This window comes from Scyliorhinus torazame, chromosome 1 (genome assembly GCF_047496885.1).
Source record: "Scyliorhinus torazame isolate Kashiwa2021f chromosome 1, sScyTor2.1, whole genome shotgun sequence".
NCBI classification, from domain to species: Eukaryota; Metazoa; Chordata; class Chondrichthyes; order Carcharhiniformes; family Scyliorhinidae; genus Scyliorhinus; species Scyliorhinus torazame.
Window position 1 is genome coordinate 175,420,762 of NC_092707.1, and position 24,603 is coordinate 175,445,364.

The following is a 24,603-nucleotide window of genomic DNA, read 5'->3' on the forward strand; positions in this document are numbered from 1 at the left end:
TTCAGTGAAAATGTATTTCGGATGTGCACATAAGGAATTCAATATGCAACAATTTCAATTTATGTTCTGCAAATAGATGGGGTTGCATGTGTATCAATGCAAAAAAGTGTGTCATTGCAAATAAATGGATGGGGAAACTTACCTCATAATAATCTGTTCTACCTGATAATACTTCTCATCTCGGAGAATCTGTGCATCAATTTGCAGTTGTCGTATTAACCGCTCACACTCCTCCAAGTACATAACCACCTCAGTTTCATACTGAACCTGCTGGCCTGACTCTAAATGAGCAGCATCCTAGGAAAAATAAGTTTGAAATATACTAAATTCAATTAAGTCAATGCATTTTCAACGTGATTTACTAGATGGATGTTGATTTGGGGAAGCTTAGTCATTAGTGAAATGATTGGAAGATAATGACTTAATCCATTCAGACCAATGTGCATGTTCATGACCCGAACAAATATTAATCTATCTTCTTTTGCTGCTCATGATGTGGTTGCATGCATATTTGGGGGAGCAAACTCAAACTGGTGAACATTTTACAGAACACACCATTCAGTCTACCATTTCAATTTAAAACTATGCTTCCACTTTGACCTTCCTGTCCTTGACCTGCTACAGTGTTCAAATGAAGCACAACACAAGTCTGAGGAGCAGCACTATTTTTCAACTGAGCACTGTACGGCCTTCTGGATTCATCCCACCTCTCTCCTTTTCACTTGCTCAAAATCTACTACATTTCTAACATTTTCTAGTTCTGATGAAACATCACAGACCTGAAATGATAATTGTTTCACCCTCCACAGGTACTGCCAGGTATTTCCAGTATTTTTGTTTTTATTATTATTTTTAAAAATAAATTTAGAATACCCAATTATTTTTTCCAATTCAGGGGTAATTTAGCGTGGCCAATCCACCTAACCTGCACATCTTTTTGGGTTGTGTGGGCGAGACCCACGGACACGGGGAGAACGTGCAAACTCCACACAGACAGTGACCCAGGGCCAAGATCGAACCTGGGTCCTCAGCTGCGTGAGGCACCAGTGCGAACCACTGCGCCACCATGCTGCCCTTACTTTTATTATGATATATAATTGATCTATCCTCACTGCACAGGCATACTAGAAACCAGCTCTGTATTGTTCATCTCTACTTACTGCTTGCAGGGTGTTTTTGGCCAGTGTTAATTTTTCCTCACAGTTTAAAGCTCCATTTTGGATTTTGTTGGCAATCTGCAGCAGCAGTTCCAGCCTAAAGGAGTATAATGTAAAAGAGGAGAAATTAATTTAATGTTAAACAGGAGACTTTCTAGAGATGGGCTTCAGCAACCAAGAGTCTGTTTATCTTTTTTTTAAAAAAAATATTTTATTGAAGCATTTATAATTTTAACTATTTTTAACATCAAATTGTGACGAAAACAAAAACACAACAATATACCCAACACATCACCTGAGCCCAGACCCCAGCCAACATGGCTTACATAAACAGTGCCCCCAAGTTGGTTCTCCTGTCCTTACTAGTCTATCCCATGCCTCCCCCTTCCACCCCCCCACCCGAAAGCTTAATTTTTCTCGAAGAAGTCGATGAACGGCTGCCATCTCCGAGCAAACCTCTCAAGGCAAATTTAATTTACTCGAGTCGGAGAAACCCCGCCATGTCGCTAACCCGTACCCCCGACTTCGGGGGCTCCGAGTCCCTTCCTGTCCACCAAGGAGGCAAAGGCCAGGACATCGGCCCCTCTCACCCCCTGGGCTCCCGGATCTTCCGACACACCAAAGATTGCCACCTCTGGACTCGGCACCAGCCTCACTTTTAAGATCTTTGACATGACGTCAGCAAACCCCTGCCAAAAGCCCCTCAGCCTTGGACATGCTGAAAACATATGGACATGGTTCGCAGGACCCCACGCACACCTATCCTCCACTCCCTCAAAGAATCTGCTCATCCAGGCCACAGTCATGTGTGCCCTGGGGACCACCTTAAAATGTATAATGTTGCGCCTGGTGCACGATGAGGATGCATTAAATCGCTTCAGGGCCTCCTCCCATAATCCGACCTCCAACTGCCCCCTCCCCCCCTCCAGCTCTTCTTCCCACAGTCTCTTCACCTCCCCTATCGGGGCTCCCTCCCGCTCCATCAGTTCGTTATGGATCTTGGAGACCTTCCCCTCTCCTACTCCTGTTCTCGACACCACCTTGTCCTGCAGTCCCAGGTGCGGGAAGGTTGAAACCTGCCTCCGCACAAAATCCCTCACTTGTCGATACCGAAACCCATTCCCACCTGGCAACTCAAACTCCTCCAGCTCCTTCAAGCTCGGGAAAGCCTCATCAATAAACAGATCCAAGAATTTCTCAACCCCTGCCCGCTGCCACCTCCGAAACCTCACATCCAGCCCCCCCAACCCCCGGTGCGAACCAGTGGTTATCACATACCGGTGCCCACAATCACACCCTCTCCAACCCCATGTGCTGCCTCCACTGTCCGCACACCCTCAGGGCTGCCACTACTACCGGGCTTGTCAAGTACCAAGCTGGCAAGAACGGCAGGGGTGCTGTTAACAGTGCCCCTAAACTTGTGCCCTACATGAGGCCACCTCCACCCGCTCCCATACCGACCCTTCCCCCACTACTCACTTCCTAATCAGCGCAATATTCGTCGCCCAGTAGTAATTCATGAAATTCGGAAGAGCCAGCCACCCTCTCCCCCTCCCCCTACACCGCACCACCTTGTTCATCCGTGGGGTTTTCCCCACACAAACAAATCTGTGACCACTGCATTAACGCCTTGGGAATAAAATTTGGAAGGCTCTAAAAATAAAAAATAAACCTCGGGAGGACCGTCATTTTAACCGTCTGAACCCGCCCCGCCAATGACAACGGGAGCGCATCCCACCTCCACAAGTCCCCCCCCCCCCTCATCTGTTCTACCAACCGACCCAAATTCAGTTTATGCAGCTGCTCCCACTCCCGCGCCACCTGGATACCCAAATGTCAAAAGCTCCCTCCCATCACCTTGAACGGCATCTCACCCAATCTCTTCACCTGCCCCCTCGTCTGGATCGCAAAGACCTCACTCTAACCCATATTCAATTTGTATCCCGAGAATTGCCCAAATTCCTCCACTATTCCTATAATCCCCCCAAGTGGGTCCGATATGTACAAAAGTAGATTGTCCGCGTAAAGGAGACCCTGTGCTCCACCCTCTCCCGACTCTCAACGCTCTATAGCCAAGGCAAACCTGAAATAGTCTGATCTCATCTGATTCGTTCACACACCCACCACCGGTGCCTGGTATAGCAACCTGACCCAGTCCACAAATCCCTAAACCTCCCCAGGACCTCCCATAAGTATTCCCACTCCACCCAATCAAAGGTCTTCTCTGCGACCATGGTCACCACTACCTCAATCTCGCACCCCTCTGAAAGCATCATAATTACATTAAGCAACTTCTTAATGTTGGTTGCCAAATGTCGCCCCTTAACGAACCCCGTCTGGTCCTCCCCTATTACCCCTGGGACACAATCTTCGATCCTTGTGGCCAGGATCTTCGGCAGTAGTTTGGCATCCACATTTAACAGTGAGATCGGTCTGTATGACCCACAGTTTTCCGGGTCCTTATCCCGCTTTTGAATGAGGGAGATCGATGCCTGTGACAACGTCAGGGGGGACACTCCCAGCTCCTTTGCCTCATTGAAAGCCCTTACCAACAGCGGCCCCAACACCCCTGAGAACTTCTTGGAAAATTTCACCGGGTACTCACCCGGTCCCGGGGCCTTACCCGATTGCATCGCCTCCAGCCCCTCTACTACTTCCACAAGCCCAATTGGGACCCCTAGGCCCTCCACCAGCTCCTCCTCAACCTTTGGGAACTCCAACCCTCCCAGAAACCACCTCATCCCCTGTTCCCCGGCTGGGGGTTCCGACTCATACAATTCCGTATTCCCACCTCTGTCCTTCACTTTCCCAATCTCTCTCTTGCTTCAACTGGTGCGCTGACATCCTGCTCGCTTTCTCCCCATACTCATATATCGCCCCTCTCACCCTTCTCAACTGCCCTACCGCCTCACACGTGGACAACCCGAATTCCATTTGCAACCTCTGGGGTTCCTTTAGCAGCTCTTCCTCCAGGGCCTCTGCATATCTCCTGTCCACCTGCAGGATTTCGTCCACAAGCCTTTCTATCTCCACCCGCTTGGCCTTCTCCCTACGCGCCCAAACCAAGATAAACTCCCCCTTGATCACTGCCTTCAGTGCCTCCCAAACCGTACCTACCGACACCTCCCCCGTATCATTAATCTCAACATACCCCCAGTTGGCCTTCCTCACCCGCACACACACCTCTTCCTCCGCCAACAGTCCCACGTCCAGCCTCCACTGCGGGCACTGGGCCCCCCTTTGCTCACTCTTGGGTTCACCCAGTGCGGGGCATGGTCCGACACCACTATTGTCAAGTACTCGACATCCACCATCTCTGCCAACAACGAAGAATTCTATTCGGGAGTACACCTTGTGCACATGGGAGTAAAGCGTAAATTTGTTTGCCCTCGGCCTCCCAAATCTCCACGGAACAACCCTTCCATGTGCTCCATGAACCCTCGAAGCTCCTTAGCTGTAGCCGACACCCTACCCAATCTCTAGCTCGACCAGTCCAGTCTCGGATCCAGGACTTTATTAAAGTCCCACCCCCCCATAGTCAGTCGATGAGAGTCCAGGTTAGGAATCCTCCCCTGCACCCGTTTCAAATTCCACATTGTCCCAGTTTGGGGCATAGATGTTTACCAACACCACCGGCATCCCGTCCAGTTTCCCACTTACCATAACATACCTTCCCCCAGAGTCAGCCACTATATTCCCCATCTCAAAATGCCACCCGCTTATTGACTAAAATCGCAACCAACTTAGTTTTAAAATTCAACCCTGAATGAAACACTTGCCCAACCCACCCCTTCCTCAGCCTAATCTGGTCCCCCACCCTCAGGTGAGTCTCTTGTAGCATGGCCACATTTGCTGTTTATCTTTTTAAGGAGATTTATTCTCAGTGTCACTTGACTTTGGTATAACACAGTTAAAGTCAATTCTCATCTTATGAAATTTGAGTGTATTATTATAGATTAATTTTCTGTGATCTGTAACAGTAATTTTCTATGATCTGTAACAGTTAGAAGTCATAAAATGTATCAATTATCCTCTCTTGATAGTGTCCAAATTGAACATTTGCTGAAGAGACCAGATTCTGTCTCTAATGCACTGAAATAAATTGGAAAATAAAAAAAATACAAATAGAAGAATTGATTTCAATTCTTTTCAGCATTAACAATTACAGTATGCGATTAAATGCAAATTCCGACTCTCTGTTGAGCAATAGGAAAGACTAACTGACAACAAAATAGTCATGAAATAACAGATGATATTTGATCACTGCATTGTAAAGGACAGATCACCATATTCCTCTTGAGGACTGGAAACCAGAAACAACCTTTATTTAATGTGGAAAAAATATTTTTACTTAAGCACACTGAGATAATAGAAACAAGCATTTTCCTCAAAAAATATATATAAATATATGCCTGCACCAAGGCTTCCTTGGACTAAAATCAAATTATTTGTTCTGAAACTAACATTAGAAACAGTGTTACATAGAATTGAAGGTCTTTCTTCAAATTGTACTTTGGATGTGGACAATATCAGCAAGGTTGCATTTTTTGACCCTTGATTGTGGCTCAGTTCATGCACTTTGCCTCCAAGTCAGAGGGTTGAGAGTTCAAGCTTGACTTCAGAACCACATACTGTGGGCTGTTACTTCAGTGAAGTGTTGAAAGTGGCAGCATAGTAACAAGTTAGCGTTCAGAAGAGTCATTGAACAAAGCTCCATCTACTATTCAGGCAAATGCAAAAGCGCTCAAGATACTACTCGAGGAGGTGCATGGAATTCCTCCCAATGCCCTGGCTATCTTTCTTCCCTTAATCACAATCACCAAAAAACAGATGAATTGACCATCCAATACATTTACTGTTTGTAACATTTGGCTGTGTTGCTGCATTTGTCTATGGTGATTCAATTCATTGGATGCAACACATTTTCAGTGCTGAGCTGTCCACTGTATCCAAAATTGCAAATTATGTGAAGATTTACTTTATCACTTAAAAATAGCTACATTTCCTCATCATATTCATAAATGAATTGAAGTGGATCAAAATGGTCAATTATACCAATGTATTTTTTGTCTCAACTAGTCCTACAATTTCATTTTTATTGCCCATTGGCCACTTGCAATTTACCAAGATTAGCAGAGTGTGACGACTAGGCGATTTTCACAGTAACCTCATTGCAGTATTAATGTAAGCCTACTTGTGACATTAACAAAGATTATTTATTTTTTATATGTCTTCTGAGCATGCTCCAATGTTTCACATTTATTTAAATGTCAATCAGTCCTTCCCATACTTTCCTACATGAACATCATCTGTTGTCAGTCCTATAACTGAACCTTTTGGTTTGATATCTAGTTTGTGAATAAGTTGCTTTAGTATATTATTTTAAGTTTTTAAAAAAATGTTTTTATTGGGATTTTCAATTTCATATATAGCAAGGTGACACATAAATTACATAGTGATACATCACTCCTAGTCTACTGCACGTATTTACAAGTCTTTTCTGGGGGAGGGGGGGGGGGGGGGGGGAGGGGTGCTCCCTGCACAGGGTGTGGTCAGCACCCATTCGCTCCCTCCTTCCTCCCCTTAGTTGGTGCCGGTGGCCTTCCTGTGGGTCTCTTCTCCTCTTTGCTCTATTGGCTGTTGGCGACAAACAGGTTCTGTAACAAGTTGGTGAATGGCCTCAATGTCTTGTGGAAGCCCTCTTCCGACCCCCGGATAGCGAATTTGATTTTCTCCAGTTGGAGAAATTCTGACGGGTTGGTCAGCAAATCTGCAGCTTTGGATAGTGCTGATTGGCAGCCGAGCAGGGTTCTTTGGCGAGAGATTAGGTCGGCAAAGACTAGGGCATCGGCCCCCCTCCCATGAAGAGTTCTGGCTGGTCTGATACCCTGAAGACTGCTACTTTTGGGCATGGTCCCACCCTCACTGCCACAACCTCGGACATCGCATTCCAAAACCTGACAAGTCTGGGGCATGCCCAGAACATTTGGGTGTGGTTGGCCGGAACTCCCTGGCACCGTTCACATTTGTCCTCTGCCTCCAGGAACCTGCTCCTTCGGGTTCTGGTTAGGTGCGCTCTGTGTACCACCTTTAGCTGCATTAGGCTTAGCCTTCCACAGGTGAAGATGGAGTTGACCCTGTTCAGAACTTCGTTCTAGAATCCCCACCCTATTTCAACCCCTTTCTCGTCTCATCCAGTGGGGAGTGTGCCTTTCTCAACATTTGCCTGTATAGGTCCCCTGCGCTAAAGGCCTTGGGGATGTAGAACAATATGGATGTGAACAGAAAGAGGAACCTGGGCAGTACGTTTATCTTGATCATCTGCACCTTCCCTGCCAGGGAGAGTGGGAAATTTTCCACCTCTACAGGTCCTTCTTTACTTCCTCCACCAGACTTGCCAGATTCCATTTGTGGATCTGTGTCCAATAGTGGGCAATTTGAATCCCCAGTAGCGGAATTTGTTTTGGATTTTTTTTAAAACGGGAGTCCCTCCAGCACTGCCCTCTCCCTTGCGACTTCACCAGGAAGATATCACTTTTGCTCAGTTTGAGTTTGTAGCCCGAGAAGACTCCAAACTCTTTCGGGAGCGCAATGATCCCCTTCCATGCTGCTTTGGGGGTCTGCGACGTAGAGGACCAGGTCATCCGCACAGAGTGAGACTATGTGGTCTCGATCTCCGCTTCGGATCCCTTTCCAGTTTTTCGCTGCTCGAGTGCGATCGCTAGTGGCTTGATTGCCAGGGCGAATAGAAGCAGGGACAGCGGCATCCTTGCCCTGTGCCTCTGTGCAGCTGGAAGTGTTTGGAGCGAGTGGTATTAGTCTGCACACTCGTCATGGGAGCGTTGTATAGAAGTTTCACCCATGCCGTGAATCCTGCTCTGAGCCCAAACCGCTCCAGTACCTGAGGTACTTCCAATTGACTCTGTCGAAGGCCTTTTCTGCATCCAGGGAGATGATCACCTCTGGTACTCTCTCCCAGGATGGAGTAACTATCACGTTTAGCAGGCGCCTGATGTTCGATGTTAGCTGCATACCCTAAACAAAGCCTGTCTGGTCCTCTGCGGCCATCTCCGGGAGACAGTTCTACATTCACCTGGCTAGGATTTTGGCCAGTATTTTCGTGTTTACACTGAGCAACGAGAAGGATCTGAAGGACCATCACTCTGTCAGATCTTTGTCTTTCTTGTGTATCAAAGAGGTAGAGGCTAGTGTTAGTGTTGGTGGCAATGTGCCCCTCGCTGGTGAGAATGTAAACATCTCCTGCAGGTGCAGGGCCAGTGCCGTCGCACATTTATTTTATAGAATTCCGCCGGTATCCATCTGGTCCCGGCGCCTTCCCTGCCTGCATGGAGTTGATGCTCTGCATGACTTCTCCCAGATTTAATGGTGCTTCCAGCCCCCGTTTTCCAACCTCTCCCACGACTGGCAGGTCCAGTCCATCATGGTACTGCCTCATCTTCAAGCCCCCTTCGGGGGCTCGGAGATGTACAGCTCTTGGTAGAAGGCCTCGAACGTATCGTTGACCTTTTCTGGTTCTGCTATCAGTCTGCCATTGTTGTCCATAATGTGTGGTATTTCCCTCATGGTTGCCTGCTTCCTCAGCTGCTGAGACAGCAGGCGGCTGGCTTTATCTCCGTGTTCAGAGGGTCATCCCTGTTTGGGGGTTTGTCCTGTCTGCCCATGGGTTCTGTACACAGTTAATTCCCCCCCCCCCCTCCCCCCCCCCCCCCCCCGGCTCTCATGATGGGTCGGTGTGTCTCTATGTTGGGGATTTCCGCCGTGATCATCTTTATAAACTCTGTCTTCCCAGTTGGGCATGTACACGTTAATGAGGACCACTGGTGCTCCATCCAGGTCACCACTGACTATGATGTACTGTCCCCCTGGGCCTGTAACCACCACGCCACCGTAAACACCATCCTCCTACTGAGCACTATGGTCACCTCCTAGCTCTCATCTCGTAGCAAGAATGGTAGTTCTGTACCACCCAGCCCTTTCTTACCCACAGTCGGTCCTTCTCCCTCAGGTGTGTCTCTTGGAGGAAGACTATGTCGGCTTTCATACTTTTCAGGTGGGTGAAGACTCTGGATCTTTTAACTGGGCCGTTAAGTCTTCAGACGCTCCAGGTGACTATTCTGGTGGGGGATTTCTGTTCCCCCCCCCCGCCCACAGGATCAACCTTATTTACCTTGTGGATGTGCCCCCCGCACTCCAGGGTTTCCCTTTGTTTAGGCACCCTCCAGAGTGGCTGCTTGCGGCACCATTTTGTTCCCTGTTGCCATGTGTGGCCTGTTGTAGCCAGCCTAGAGCCCTTCTACCCCCCCCCCCCCCGTCCCTTTGTTCTCCCTATGGTTCTGCACCTTACCCCCCCCCATCCAATCATCAGACTCTCTCTCTCACACGGGAGATGCATCGTGGCCCCCCCCCTCATACGTCCTGGCGTTAACTATCCCGCTAGTTTAGTGCCCGCCCTCCCACGGTCGGTCTGAGCCTCTCCTTCGCCCGCTGTTTTTCTATTACTTATCTCTTCCTCCTTTTTTCCTTTGCTTTACTGTGTTGCTCACTCTTTTCTAATCCTTACTTTTTGGCTTCAGAACGAGGCGGTACAGTCCCAGTGTGACAGCTTCACCTTTGTTTCTGCTGCTGCCTTCCCAGCCGTTCTTTTGGACGAACTTGTCCGCGTCTACAGGCGCCATAAAATAGTGCCCCTTGCCCTGGAAAGTTACCCATAGCTTGGCTGGGTAGAGTATCACAAACTGCACCCCACTTTTGAACTGGGCCGCCTTTGCTCTGTAGAATTCGGCCTGGCGCATGGTCAGGTCTGTCCCAAATTCTGGTAGATTTGTATCTGGTATCCTTCCCAGCTGCAGGTTCTCATCTGCCTGGCCAATTGCAGAATTATTTCCCGGTCTTGGTATAGGTATGGTACACCATCACAATTATTGCCCTCAGCTGTTCCTTGGTCCTGGGTTTTAGCCAGAGCGACTTTTAAACCCCATTTCTGGTGGGTTGGGGAACCTGTCCCTTGCCACCAGGTTTCCCAGCCACATAGTCCATGGGGTTCCGGTCTTCGGTTCCCTTCGGCAGAACCACCATTCTTAGCTTCTGGTGCCCTGACTGGTTCTCTTCATCTTCTACCTTCCCCTAAAGATTCCCCTGGGCCACCACCAACCTTGCCATCTCTAGGGCGACGATCCGATGGCTCTGGTCTGTGGAGGTCTTTTCCAGCTCCTTGATTGTGCTCCCCTTGGCCTCTAGTCACCTCTCCGCTTTGTCGAAGGCCACCTACATGGTGGCCAACGTTTCCATGACCGTGACTTCGATTGCTGCCTGGATTCCAAGTCTTATGTCCTCATTGAGCTCCTTTAGCTCTCTGGTGAGGAACTTCCTCGGTTTATATTTTGTTTGTAGGTTGAAGAGGGTGGTGAGAGAATGCTTTTTTTCCTCGATTCTGGCAGGCTCTTTTCGGTTAAAAGTGCCTAAATTCGATTTCCTAGGAGATGAGCCACCTTCTGTGCATCCGCTCAGCTCATCCCCGTCACCCATCATTTTAAGTTTTAATTTACTTTTATCTGCTTTGTGAGAGCTATGCAGCTTTACACCATCACTAGAGTGGGAACCATGCTGCCAACATTTCTGCCAACTCAATTGGTTAACTTGGCCAATTCAGTCCATTTTGGGCGAAGAGGAAACATGAAGCTATAAACAGCAAACTTACCATACGGATCATTAGTTTTATTATTTCCCAAAGAGTTAAATGATCCAAATAGAGAAATAGATATTAAAGTCAGCTCATTTTATTTACATAAGAACTGGGGCAGGAGTAGGAAATTCAGCCCTTCGAGCCTGCTCCACCATTCAATACAAGAAGAGTATTCAAAACGTATAATTGCCAGTGCCTAATGTCTCACTGACACTGGCATAACTAAAGGATCCAAAGAGACAGACTTGGGTTACTTAAATCCTTCCAAAACCACTCTGGCGTAGTGTAAACCCACCTGTAGGTGTGGTTCAATATTATTTTTTAAACCAATATGGAAGCAATCCAAAGTTGACAAGATCCCAGTTTGCTGCTGTATCAACCCAGGTATTTTTACCACATTTATTCTGTCCTGATTGTTTGTGTCTTGCACATGTGAAAATAATTAATTTCATCAACTGAATTGCTTACTGAGAATATGCAGTATAAATAATGCTATTCTCTAAATGTCTACCAATGAGTAGAATTGCCAATACTTAAGAGTTTTTACCTAAAGGGAAGATTGAATGATTGTTCTAAGGCTCATAAATGCTGTTCAAAAAAAGTAATAATAATGATAAAAATGGAACATTTAAATATTCATATTGGTTTTCTGCAGGGCATGTATAGAGATTCCACTTCAACAGCAGATGCATTTGCTTGCAAAACTGAAAGCATTATAAGAATACACAAACTGACCTTTCTACTGCAGGTCTGAGAGCCTTCTCTCGCTCTAACATTTCAATGATCAGTTTTCCCCATTCTTCTTCTACATCATTCGGGTGGTATCCTTGGGGAAGCAAAATTCGACCAAACTCTATCCAAACCTGTGGGAAATGAAACAGGCAGCGCCGCTTAATTTAAAAAAATATTCCCAACACTACAAGTTTCCGATTACATAGCCCTATCCATTTTGTGCATGACTCCAACCTTCCAGTCACTTGCAAATTCAATTCTCATGCTCACATTTCTGTCCTCAGCCTCCTGCAATATTCCAGTGAAGCCCAGCACAGGCTGGTGTAACAGCCCCTTTGTAAGAATTAGGGAAAATTAAGATTAAAAAATGAAAATGGGCTACAATAAAATAAAAAAAAGTTAATAAGGGCAGCTGTCTGAAGAGAATTTGTAATGTGAATTAGCATATTAGTGAGAGAAGTGCTTACCTATGTGACTGGGGGGGAATGGAGTATAGTTGAGGTAACTTCAAAATGGAAAGATAAAAAAAATTGACATGTATATGCCAAATGCCAGATCCACAGGTGGGTAACATCAAAGGGAAAGGATGATCATAGAATCAAATTGACAGTGCAGGAGGAGGCCATTCTGCCCATCGCATCTGCACCGGCCCTTGGAAAGAGCACCCCACTTAAGCCCACACCTCCACCCTCTCCCTGTAACCCAGCAACCCCACCTAACCTTTTGGGACACTTAAGGGCAAATTCATCATGGCCAATCCACCTAACCTGCACACCTTTGGGACTGTGGGAGGAAACCGGAAGAAACCCACTCAAACACAGGGAGAACGTGCAGACTCTGCACAGAGACCCAAGCTGGGAATCAAACCTGGGACCCTGGAGTGTGAAGTAACTGTGCTACCGTGCTGGTCCCATATTGTATATCCATAGCACAATAACTGGAGAAGGGCACAGTAGCAACTACCATTACAGCCACAGCCAGCTGCAGAACCAGTCCCCCGAAAACAAGTTATTGCCTTCACTGAAAAAAGTTTTCCCCAAACGCTGCAAAATAGCCTGTACATGGTAATTATCGGTTGAATTTAGCGTATGGTGTTATATAATACTAGATATTGCTTGGGAACAAGGGTCAAGAGTTTAGGAATCATAGGTAGTTGGGACCTGAGGGGTAACTTCATGCAATACTGTGTATAGCCATGAATGGAATTAAGTGTTGTGTATTATAGTCCTTTTAAGCGCATGCTTTTTCTCTTTAAATTAATATTCTTTATTAATTGATCACACAATGACTGGACTATCCCTCCCTGGTCTGCATATCTTTTCTCACAGTGTACCAAATTGAAAGTACACACCAAAAGAACTGGGGTTCCAAGTTACCCTTCTGGGTTTTGGAATACCCTCGCATTAATATCAGTGGGGTTCTTAACACCTTATACATAGAAGCATACACAGAAAATAGCAGTAGGCCAGTCAGTCTTTCGAGTGTTTCTTAATATCCAAGGTTAGGTCCGGTTACAGGGGAGTGGACCTGGGTTTGGTGCTCTTTCAGAGGGTTGGTGCAGACTCGTTTGGTCACCTTCTGCCCTGTAGGGTTTCTATGATTCTATGAAGGCCAACATACCATTAGTCTATCTTCTTTACTGCCTGCTGTACTTGCGCGCTTACTTTCAGCAACTGATGCACAAGGACACCAAGGTCTTGCTGCGTATTCACCTCTTTCAATTTACACCCATTCAAATAATATCTTGTCTATTGTCTTCTGCACTCAACACGGAATTCAACAACTTCAGACCATGAACATTGTCCTCCATTTTGAGTTTCCATCCTCCGTGCCCACGCCACCCCAACCAAGTGCCAGTTTAGATCTTACCTTTTTGTTTTCAGACAGAATTGACCATTATTCTGCTATTAACACCTTTTCTGGAGCAATATTTTTTGTTTCTTTACAAATAACATGACCACTCCCTTTGATTTTTGTTTCATGGCATCTTTGGTATTTAATCTACCTCCCACCTTCTAAACCTATCCCTGACCTTACTTTTTTTTCCCACCTGACCCTCCCTCCCGACTTTCTCAACAGCATAAAATCATTTATATTTCTACTTCTCTCCTCAGTTCGGAAGTAGTAATATTGGACTCAAAACATTAACTCTGTTTCTCTCTCCACAGATGCTGCCAGACCTGCTGATTTTTTCCAGCATTTCTGTTTTTAGTCCAAAACAACACGCAGTATGTGCAAGTTCATTCCATGCTGGAACTGTAATGTCCACTTACTTGCTCAGGCTTTTCCAAAGCCATCCACAGCACCTACATGGAACTGGCTTTCGGCTAATATTTGTGAAAATGGGGTATCTAAACATTGTTTCAGGTTCCTTTGTGAAATCAGGCTGTGCATGACTGCAACCTGTATGTGTGTTCATGGTCTGGGGAGCCAAATCAACAATTCTGAAAGGACAAATTACATATATATTTTTTCTTAATATGTAGATAGGAGTGAAAGTGGTCCTCCTGGACCCATATTAAAACCAAAGGCAGTTAGGAGTCATAATCGATCCCAACAGACATTCCCCTCCTTCTACAAGTGGACTCTCCTTACACTCTTGATTCCCATCAAAGTCTGCCTAGCTGGTTGTCCCCTACGAATGGCACCAAGAGCTCGCAAGTACTATCCAAATAAGATGCTGCCTCACTGATTAAATATCAACTCTGGACTTTCGGTGAGGGAATGTGCTGAGAAGTGGCACATCAGGTGGCCCTCATCCATAAAACAGCTAAATAGGCACTTTTGGCTGAATTTAGCCCAGAAAATCGGACTCATTCATCCTCACCCACAAAGACAACAGAGAGAAAAATAATGCCAGGAAGCAGTAGCTCGAGAGGATGCAGGGAAACCAGGAAATGGTTGGACTAACTAAGGAACTAACCACGATAAAGGACGAGATTAAAGTGGAGATTCAAACGGCAGTCAAGGTGGTATGGCACTGCTCAATGACATGGGAAAGAGGTTGGAAGCCCAAAGGAAAACTATATACGAGCTGGAAAAGGCATCGCCGGACCAGGGCGACTGAATTGTTGCCGTGGAGGTCGACATCAAGACGTTGGTAGCGATCTGGGAGCCGGGCAGAGACTCAACTGATTACGTTGCCCAGATGTGGGCAACCCTGGTTGGGACAACTTCCCCAAGCCGTCGGAAATCGACAGGGTCCACAGGTCGCTCCGATCAAAGCCCAGGGCTGAGGAGCAGCCGAGAGCGATAAAGGCCAAGCTGAACATATACCTGGATCGGGAGAGGATCCTGAGTTGGGCTCGACAGACGAAGGCAAACAACTGGGAGGAACACAAGATAAGGGTATATATACCAAGACATTGGGGCGGACCTGGCGAAACGCAGGGCCGAATTCAACCACATGAAGGCGGCCCTATGCAAAAACAATGCTAGAATCGGGGTGTTATTCCCAGCCAGGCTCTGGGTAATGTAACAGAAGAGAGATATTATTTTACCAGGTAAGGTAGAAGTGTTCGGCCGCATGAACTGTCTAGACATACGTCAAACGAGGCAGCGGTGAGGAAGACAGAGTAAACGATTGAACTGGACAATTTTACACGGGACTGTTGCCTCACTATGAGTAAGGGAACCCGCTCATAGGAAGGAAGGGGTGAGAGCAGATGAGCACAGGGGAGAGTGAGAAGGAGACAGAGAGGATACCAACAGAACGGGCATAGGACGGGGTCAGAACAACAAAGGGAAAACCCAAAGCGCAGGGGCCTGGTCTCATAGCGAGAACAGTGACCGCGGCCATTTTGGTTGGCCCCCAAATAAAGGGAAACCCTGGAATGCAGGGGCGCATCCACAAGGTAAGTATGGTTGATCGCCCAGGTAGGGGGGTGAGTACAGAAACTTGCCATCAGGGTAGTCACCTGGAACGTTAGGGCACTTGACGACCCAGTGAAATGATCAAGAGTCTTCACCCACCTGAAAAGTATGAGAGCCGACATAGTCTTCCTCCAAGAGACGCACTTGAGGGAGAAGGATCCACTGCGGGCAAGGAAGGACTGAGTGGGACAGACCTAGCATTCCTGCTATGGGACGAGGGCTAGGAGGGGTAGCTATTTTGATAAGCAAGAGGACGGGTGTTCACAGCGACAATGACAGTCACAGACCCAAGGGACAGCACGCCATGGTCAGCGGTGTCCTAGATGGGGCACCGGTAGTCCTGGTGAACGTGTACGCGCCCAACTAGGACGACACAGAATTTATAAAAAAGACCATGGCCAAAATCCCTGACACAAATATGCAGTGACTGGTCATGGCGGCCTTTAACTGTGTACAGGACCCGCTGACAGACAAATCAAATCCCAAAATGGGGAAAATGACGGGCATGGCTAGGGGACTGGGAATGTTTATGGAGCAGATGGGGACAGTGGATACATGGTCCCAGGTGAGAAGGAATTTTGTTCTTCTCACCAGTACACAAGGTCTATACCCACATTGACTTCTTTGAAGTGGGGAAATTGGTGCTTCCAGAAATAGTCAGAGAGGAATATTTTACAAGTGTAATCTCCGACCACTCTCCACACTACGTTGATGTGAGGTTGGAGACAGGCCTTGCCCAACGGCCCACATGGAGATTGGATCAGACCCTCTTGGCCAACAAGGTCTTCTGCCAGAAAGCACCACAGGCCATAGGCGGTATGTTATGAACAAATGGAAAGGGGAAATCTCACCTTCAATGTTCTGGGAGGCACTGAAGGCTGTGATTAGGGGAGAAACTATTGCCTACAAGGGCCGCAGAGATGGGTAAAAGAGGGCGGCCAGGCAGCAACTGACCAGTTCCATCCTGGAGGTCGACACAATGTAGACCCAGATCCTAGAGCTTCTGGCGGAGAGGAAAATGCTGCAAATGGACTTTACCCTGCTGTCCATGAGGAAAGCAGTGGACCAACACCGCCAGACACAGGGGATCTTTTATGAGCATAGAGACGAGTCTAGCCGCCTGCTGGCTCACCAGTTGAGAAAGCAGGCAGCCACAAGGGAAATAGCACAGGTAAAATACAGCAGAGACAGGCAGGTAGCCGAACCAAAAAAGGTCTACCGGGGACTGTACACCTCTGAGCCACCCCCCGATGGGGACTCGTGGGAATGAAACAGTTCCTCTATGGACTGGACATGCCAGTCGTGGGAGACGATAGATGGAGGGAGCTGGAAGTACCACGAGGACTGGGAGAGGTCATGGAGATCATCAACTCCATGCAGGCGGGGAAGGCACCAGGACCAGACGGGTTCGTGGACTTTTACAAAAGATTTGCGCCGCCCGTGGGAGATGTTTGCAGACTCATTAGCGAAGGGCACCCTGCCACCAACACTAACACGGACCACCATGTCACTGATACCCAAAAAAGACAAAGAGCCAGCGGAGTGCGGATCATACAGACCCATTTTGCTGCTCAAAGAGGTCACAGAAATACTCGCAAAAGTCATGGCCAAAAGACTGGAGAACTGCGTACCAGAGGTGGTCGTAGAAGACCAGACAGGCCTTGTTAAGGGTAGACAGCTAACTGCGAACATCAGGCGGCTGCTGAATATGATAATGACCCCATCCGGGAGAGAACACCGGAGGTGATCATCTCCCTGGACACAGAAAAGACCTTTGACAGAGTTGAGTGGAATTATCTTATTGAGGTACTAGAGCGGTTCGGTCTGAGGACAGGGTTCATCTCATGGGGAAATCCTGTACGAAGCCCCCATGGTGAGTGCACAGACCAACACCACAGCTCTAAATTCAGCTGTACAGAGGCACAAGGCAGAAACGCCCGCTGTCGCCGCTCGTACACCCTGGCAATTGAGACGCTGGCGATCGTCCTGCAACAGGCGGGAGGCTGGAAGGGAATCCGAAAAGGAGGCAGAGAGCACAGAGTCTCACTTTATGTGGGTGGCCTGTTGCTCTACATCTCGGACCTGCAAAACTAAAAGAAAGCTCCTGAACTAGTTTGGAGCCTTCTTGGGCTACAAGCTCAACCTGGACAAGAGCAAAATATTCCCTGTGAACTCGGGGGGGGGGGGGGGGGGGAGCAAATTCCACTGCCTGGGTATCCTGATAGCCCATGACTGGACACAGACCCACAAATAGGACCTGACCAGTGTGGCGGAGGAAGTAAAAAAAGGACCGACTGAGGTTGCACTCCCGCTTTCCCTGGCGGGGAGGATGCAGACGACCAAGATGAACATGCTGCTCAGGTTCCTCTTCCTGTTCAGATCCATACCGATCTACATCCTCAAGGCCTTTTCCCAGGCAATAGACAAAATGATTATGGCATTTGTGTGTGTGTGGGAGAGAGAGTGAGAGTGAGTGTGAGAGTGAGAGTGAGAGAGTGTGAGAGTGAGAGAGTGAGAGAGTGTGAGAGTGAGAGAGTGTGAGAGTGTGAGAGTGAGAGTGAGAGAGTGAGAGTGAGAGAGTGAGAGAGTGAGACAGACAGAGAGACAGACAGAGAGACAGACAGAGAGACAGACAGAGAGATAGACAGAGAGACAGACAGAGAGACAGACAGAGAGACAGACAGAGAGACAGACAGAGAGACAGACAGAGAGACAGACAGAGAGACAGACAGAGAAAGAAACGGGGGGGGGGGGAGAAGAGGGAGAGAGGAAGGCACCACACACATATAAACACCAGACAACTTTCCACGGTAAAGTAAAGGCTAAGGAAAGGATGCTGAAATAGCACAAGGAGGAGGCCTGGGATGGTGAGGGGACGACACCGAAAAATAACTTGTAAATTGGAACCATCACATCTACCTTTAAATGTGTACTGCATATAAAATGGAAAAGCTTCAATTAAAATATTTTTTTAAAAATTTCAATTGCATATTTTATCAAGAAAATTAAACCTCCTCAAACAATCAGATCATACTCTGATTTATGCTCAATCCAATTACTAACCGCCAAGGTCTTACCTCAAATAATTTATATAAATGTTGTATTTGTGCCTTTTCTGCTTCTTTTGCTGGTATTTCAGTTTCTTTAAAATGTACATATTCATTATAAAGTGCCTAGAGGAGGAAAGATAAAAGAAACAGCAGTTCAAACTCTGGACAACTGATTCCAAAAAGCTTTCTGCACCATTTCACACATTTCGGAAAAAACAAATTAATGTCATGCAGATTAGTTTCTGCATGACTGCTCTCACAATCAAACTTTTTCTATCAACCAAAAGATCCAGCTCCCTCAGTTGCAAGCTAATCTATAGTCTGGATTAATATTACCAAGGCTAATTTATTCCAATGAGAGTTTGCGCTCAATGAATTTGGCCTCGCAAATTTTCTCTCTTTAGTTCCCACTTCCCAGATTAAGCACTGAAGGTGATATGCAGTATTCCACCAAATGCGCTTTGTCTAGAAGCTGGCAAAATTTATTCAGTGAACATAGTGAATTTGAATATTCGTCAGTTGGTGACTCAGACTTGGAAGAAATTAGTACATCTCTTATGCAGACAAGAATTAATCAAAAGTCAAAACTGAAACCAGATTTTTTTAAACCAAAGTCAAATACTAAAATTGCTTCACTTCAAAGGAATCTGATACAAGCAGTAAGTGAACACATTATGGGAGGCACTGCGGCACAGTGGCTAGCACTGCGCCTCACAGCGCCAGACAACCGGGTTCAATTCCAACCCTGGGTGACTGTGTGGAGTTTGCACTTTCTCCCCGTGTCCTCGTGTATTTCCTCCGGGTGCTCCGGTTTCCTCCCACAGTCCAAAGATGTGCAGGTTAGGTGGATTGGCCATGCTAAATTGCTCCTTAGTGTCCAAATGTATGTCGGTTAGGTGGGACTACAGGGCTGTGGTGGGGTACTCATTCAGGAGTATAGGTGCAGACTCGATGGGCCAAATGGCCTCCTTCTGCACAGTAACAGTTCTACGGTTCTGTACAAAGACAACTCAAACACTGGTGTACTATAAGTATTAGGATGAGTCGAACATACAATTTTCTGTTTTATACTTGGAGCAACTTTTTCACATTATGGACCAAAAGAAAACGTACTCGGAATTAATTTAAAATATGGTTACTCGAACACGTTTTTAAAATGAAATAGCAAGATGATGTGGAGTGCTCACCTTAAGTTCTACAGGATTGTGTGGAAAAACTTTATCAGACATCAGTGTGATGTGTTGTCTGATCCACTGGAAGAGGTAGTTTACTTTATTCTGGTATTCCTGCCATTTGGAATCAACCTCCTAGATAGTAAAACAGTAACAATAATCAGAAGTATTCTACACAATAATTCACAATCATCATAATACTAGCTCAAACACAAATGAAAACAACGATTCAGCATTATTTTTGCACATTTAAGCAATTGTACTGCCTTCATCACCTCCTCTGCTGTTTCATTGAACAACTTAACAAAGTTCATCAGATACAGAACTGTAAAAAGGGGACAAAGTAGCTACATATCTCAAATAAGTCATATAAACAGAGATGTTCCTGTACAAATTTAGATGGTCACCTTATATTTTCTTCACAAATATAGGGCTAGGCTGAGTAATAAAACATCAGGTACAAATAAATGTAGTTCATCTAAATTCACACATTTGATTAGCTTCTTCAAAACCCGTTCTGCAGTAGAATGCGACTGCAATACTGGTAACATAAATATAGCTTCAACCTTGAAATTTATAATGAATTATGTTAAAAGCAAAACGTGCCGGACAAATTTGATAAAATGTTTTGATGAAATTCAGTCAGGGTTTACAAAGGTAGCACAGTTAATGTTGCGTATATGGACATTCAAATGAAATTCAAGGAAGTGCTCATAATACTGGTAAGCCAAATCGAAGCCCATGGGCTCTGGCAGTGGGGTATGCAATTGACTATAAGATTAAAAGCAGAGAGCAGTAGAGAAATGGTTTGTCAGATTAGTGGGAAATACCAGGACCATAGTTCTTTTATAATCTTTATAAGTGTCACAAGTAGGCTTACATTAACACTGCAATGGAATTACTGTGAAACTCCCCTAGTCGCCACACTCCGTCACCTGTTCGGGAACACTGAGGGAGAATTTAAAATGTCCAATTCACCTAACAAGCACGTCTTTCGGGACTTGTGGGGAAACCGCAGCACCCGGGAAAAACCCACACAGACTGGGGCTGGTTTAGCACAGGGCTAAATAGCTGGCTTTTAAAGCAGACCAAGACAGGCCTGCAGTACGGTTCAATTCCTGTCCCTGTCTCCCCGAACAGGCACCAGAATGTGGTGACTAGGGGCTTTTCACAGTAACTTCATTTGAAGCCTACATGTGACAATAAGCGATTTTCATTTCATTTCATTTCACATGGGGTGACCGTGCAGACTCCGCATAGACAGTGACCCAAGCGGGAATCAAACCTGGGACCCTGGCGTGTGAAGCAACGGTGCTAACCACTGTGCTACCATGCCACCCTTTTTGATACACTTCAATAATCTAGACCTGGATATGAAATTTGGAGATACAGTTGACTGTGAGGAAGATGGCAGCAGACTTCAGGAATCCATTGACAGACTGTTAGAATGTTGAGGCAAGTGGCAAGCAGAATTGTAAAGTGGTGCATTTGGAAGGGTTACTGGCAACAGAAAGTTGTGAAATCAGGTTTTAGTGCAAAAGATGATTTTTGAATTTACTGATTGGAAACCCCCAACAGTTTTTTTAAAAAAAAGACTAACTCCAGATTCCAGTGACTTGGATTGGATTTGTTTATTTTCACATGTACCAAGGTACAGTGAAAAGTATTTTTCTGCAAGCAGCTCAACAGATCATTAAATACATGGGAAGAAAAGAAAATACATAATAGGGCAACACAACATATACAATGTAACTACATAAGCACTGGCATCGGATGAAGCATACAGGGTGTAGTGTTAATGAGGTCAGTCCATAAGAGGGTCATTTAGGAGTCTGGTGACAGTGGGGAAGAAGCTGTTTTTGAGTCTGTTTGTGCGTGTTCTCAGACTTCTGTATCTCCTGCCCGATGGAAGAAGTTGGAAGAGTGAGTAAGCCGGGTGGGAGGGATCTTTGATTATGCTGCCCGCTTTCCCCAGGCAGCGGGAGGTGTAGATGGAGTCAATGGATGGGAGGCAGGTTCGTGTGATGGATTGGGCGGTGTTCACGACTCTCTGAAGTGTCTTGCGGTCCTGAGCCGAGCAGTTGCCATACCAGGCTGTGATGCAGCCCGATAGGATGCTTTCTATGGTGCATCTGTAAAAGTTGGTAAGGGTTAATGTGGACATGCCGAATTTCCTTAGTTTCCTGAGGAAGTATAGGCGCTGTTGTGCTTTCTTGGTGGTAGCGTCGACGTGGGTGGACCAGGATAGATGTTTGGAGATGTGCACCCCTAGGAATTTGAAACTGCTAACCATCTCCACCTCGGCCCCGTTGATGCTGACAGGGGTGTGTACAGTACTTTGCTTCCTGAAGTCAATGACCAGCTCTTTAGTTTTGCTGGCATTGAGGGAGAGATTATTGTCGCTACACCACCCCACTAGGTTCTCTATCTCCCGCCTGTATTCTGACTCGTCGTTATTCGAGATCCGGCCCACTATGGTCGCATCGTCAGCAAACTTGCAGATGGAGTTGGGACCAAGTTTTGCCACGCAGTCGTGTGTGGACAGGGAGTAGAGTAGGGGGCTAAGTACGCAGCCTTGCGGGGCCCCGGTGTTGAGGACTATTGTGGAGGAGGTGTTGTTGTTCATTCGTACTGATTGTGGTCTGTTGGTCAGAAAATCGAGGATCCAGTTGCAGAGTGGGGAGCCAAGTCCTAGGTTTTGGAGCTTTGATATGAGCTCAGCTGGGATTATGGTGTTGAAGACGGAGCTGTAGTCAATAAATAGGAGTCTGATGTAGGAGTCCTTGTTTTCGAGATGCTCTAGGGATGAGTGTAGAGCCAGGGAAATGGCGCCTGATGTGGACCGGTTGCAGCGGTATGCGAATTGCAGTGGATCAAGGCATTCTGGGAGTATGGAGGTGATGCGCTTCATGATCAACCTCTCGAAGTACTTCATTACCACTGAAGTCAGGGCCACTGGACGGTAGTCATTGAGGCACGTTGCCTGGTTCTTCTTTGGTACCGGTATGATGGTGGTCTTCTTGAAGCAGGTGGGGACCTCGGAGTGGAGTAAGGACTGGCTAAAGATGTCCGCGAATACCTCTGCCAGCTGGTCCGCGCTGGCTCTGAGTGCACGACCAGGGATCCCGTCCGGGCCCGTCGCCTTCCGAGGGTTCACTTTCAGGAAGGCCAATCTGACTTTGGAAGCTGTGATGGTGGGTATGGATGAATTATGGGCTGCTGAGGCACTTGCCAGCGGATTGTTGGTTACCTGCTCAAACCGAGCATAGAATGCATTAAGTTCATCGGGGAGGGGTGCGCTGCTGCCAGAGATACTGTTCGGCTTCGCTTTGTAGCCCGTTATGTTGTTTAGTCCTTGCCACAACCGCCGAGAGTCTGTCTGTGACTCTAGTTTGGTTTGATATTCTCTCTTGGCATCTCGGGTGGCTCTGCGGAGGTCGTACCTGGATTTCTTGTATAGGTCAGGATCGTCTGTCTTGAACGCCTCAGATCTGTCCTTCAGTAGGGAGTCAATCTCGCGATTCAGCCATGGTTTCCGGTTGGGAAACGTACGTACTGCTTTCTTTGGCACGCAGTCGTCCACACATTTGCTGAGTCTGTGACGGTGGTGGCATACTCATTTAAGTTGGTCGCTGAGTTCTTAAATATGGACCAGTCCACTGTCTCTAAGCAGTCACACAAGAGCACTTCTGTCGCCTCGGACCAGCACTGCACAACCTTCTTAACTGGATTCTCCCGCTTGTGTTTCTGCTTGTATGCCGGGAGAAGGAGCACCGTCTTATGGTCTGATTTCCCAAAGTACGGTCCGGGGATGGAACGGTAGGCGCCCTTGATTTTTGAGTAGCAGTGGTCAAGAGTGTTGTCGCCTCTGGTGGGACAGGAGATGTGTTGGTGGAATTTTGGCAGTACATTCTTGAGGTTGGCCTTGTTGAAGTCTCCAGCCACGATGAACAAGGCCTCCGGGTGTTCTGTTTCGTAGTTGTTTATAACTGTGTATAGTTCGTCCAGTGCCTTCCTCACTTCTGCCTGGGGTGGGATGTAGACCTCTGTGTAGACTCACGTGGAAGATAATATGGGCGGCACATCACGGTCAGGTATTCCAGGTCTGGGAGCAGTAGGTCGCCAGGGTTGCCATATCCAAGCACCAGGAGGAGTTGATGAGGAGGCACACCCCTCCACCCTTTGCTTTGCCTGATGGTGCAATGTGGTCCGCCCGGTGAATTGAGAAGCCTTCAGGTTGTATGGCACAGTCCGGTGAGGTGGGGGTGAGCCATGTCTCTGTGAAACAGAGCACACAGCAATCTCTTACTTCCCTCTGAGAGGTGAGTCTGACAAGTTCATCCAGCTTGTTTTCGATCGCTTGGATGTTTGCCAGGGGTATGCTGGGGAGAGGGGTCTTGAAACCGCGTTGCTTCAGTCTAACCTGCATTTCCCTCGCTTCCTCGGTCGGTGGCTGCTGCTGGATGATCCTGGGATCCGATGGCAGATGTCGGATAACAAAGATGGCTTTGCATTTGCGTCACTGTACCTCTTGACTTCCAAAACTACTGAAATGGAGACAGCTTGTCCACAGCATGCACCAGGAACAGACTGCCTTAAAAAAATGAACAGGGGCCAGCTATTGTCCCGTTAGCAAAACGTCCAGATGATCATCTGGGTATTCAACTGGGTGGAGACAAACCATCAGACAAAATCACTGGGGCAAATGGGACTCTGACTGAGATAGGAATTCTAAGCATTGATCCAATCAAGGTTATTAGTATACACTAGCCACGGTCATATTTGGATTACTGGGCAGTTAAGAGAAAAGAGCATGTTACAAGTCAACCTTTGTGTGCTTTAAGCATCTGTTATCTCTAAAGAACAAGACAAGCAACTGAGACGCTAAAGGAAAAAGGACAGAGTGGGTTTCCTTT

At 46.9% G+C, this 24,603-nt stretch overlaps 1 protein-coding gene across 28 annotated transcripts in view; it reads right to left on the reverse strand.

Moving 5' to 3' along the window:
• The window catches only part of macf1a (microtubule actin crosslinking factor 1a), a 999,246-nt gene that overhangs the window by 429,122 nt on the left and 545,521 nt on the right, over nucleotides 1-24,603 (reverse strand). For all 28 annotated transcript variants that reach the window (XM_072501197.1, XM_072501201.1, XM_072501190.1 and 25 more), the window contains exons 9-13: nucleotides 19,703-19,822; nucleotides 18,543-18,638; nucleotides 11,596-11,723; nucleotides 1,161-1,254; nucleotides 143-297 (exon numbers count right to left, since the gene is read on the reverse strand). In XM_072501197.1, the coding sequence (XP_072357298.1) occupies nucleotides 143-297; nucleotides 1,161-1,254; nucleotides 11,596-11,723; nucleotides 18,543-18,638; nucleotides 19,703-19,822 (593 nt within the window). The remainder of the gene's footprint in view (nucleotides 1-142; nucleotides 298-1,160; nucleotides 1,255-11,595; nucleotides 11,724-18,542; nucleotides 18,639-19,702; nucleotides 19,823-24,603) is intronic.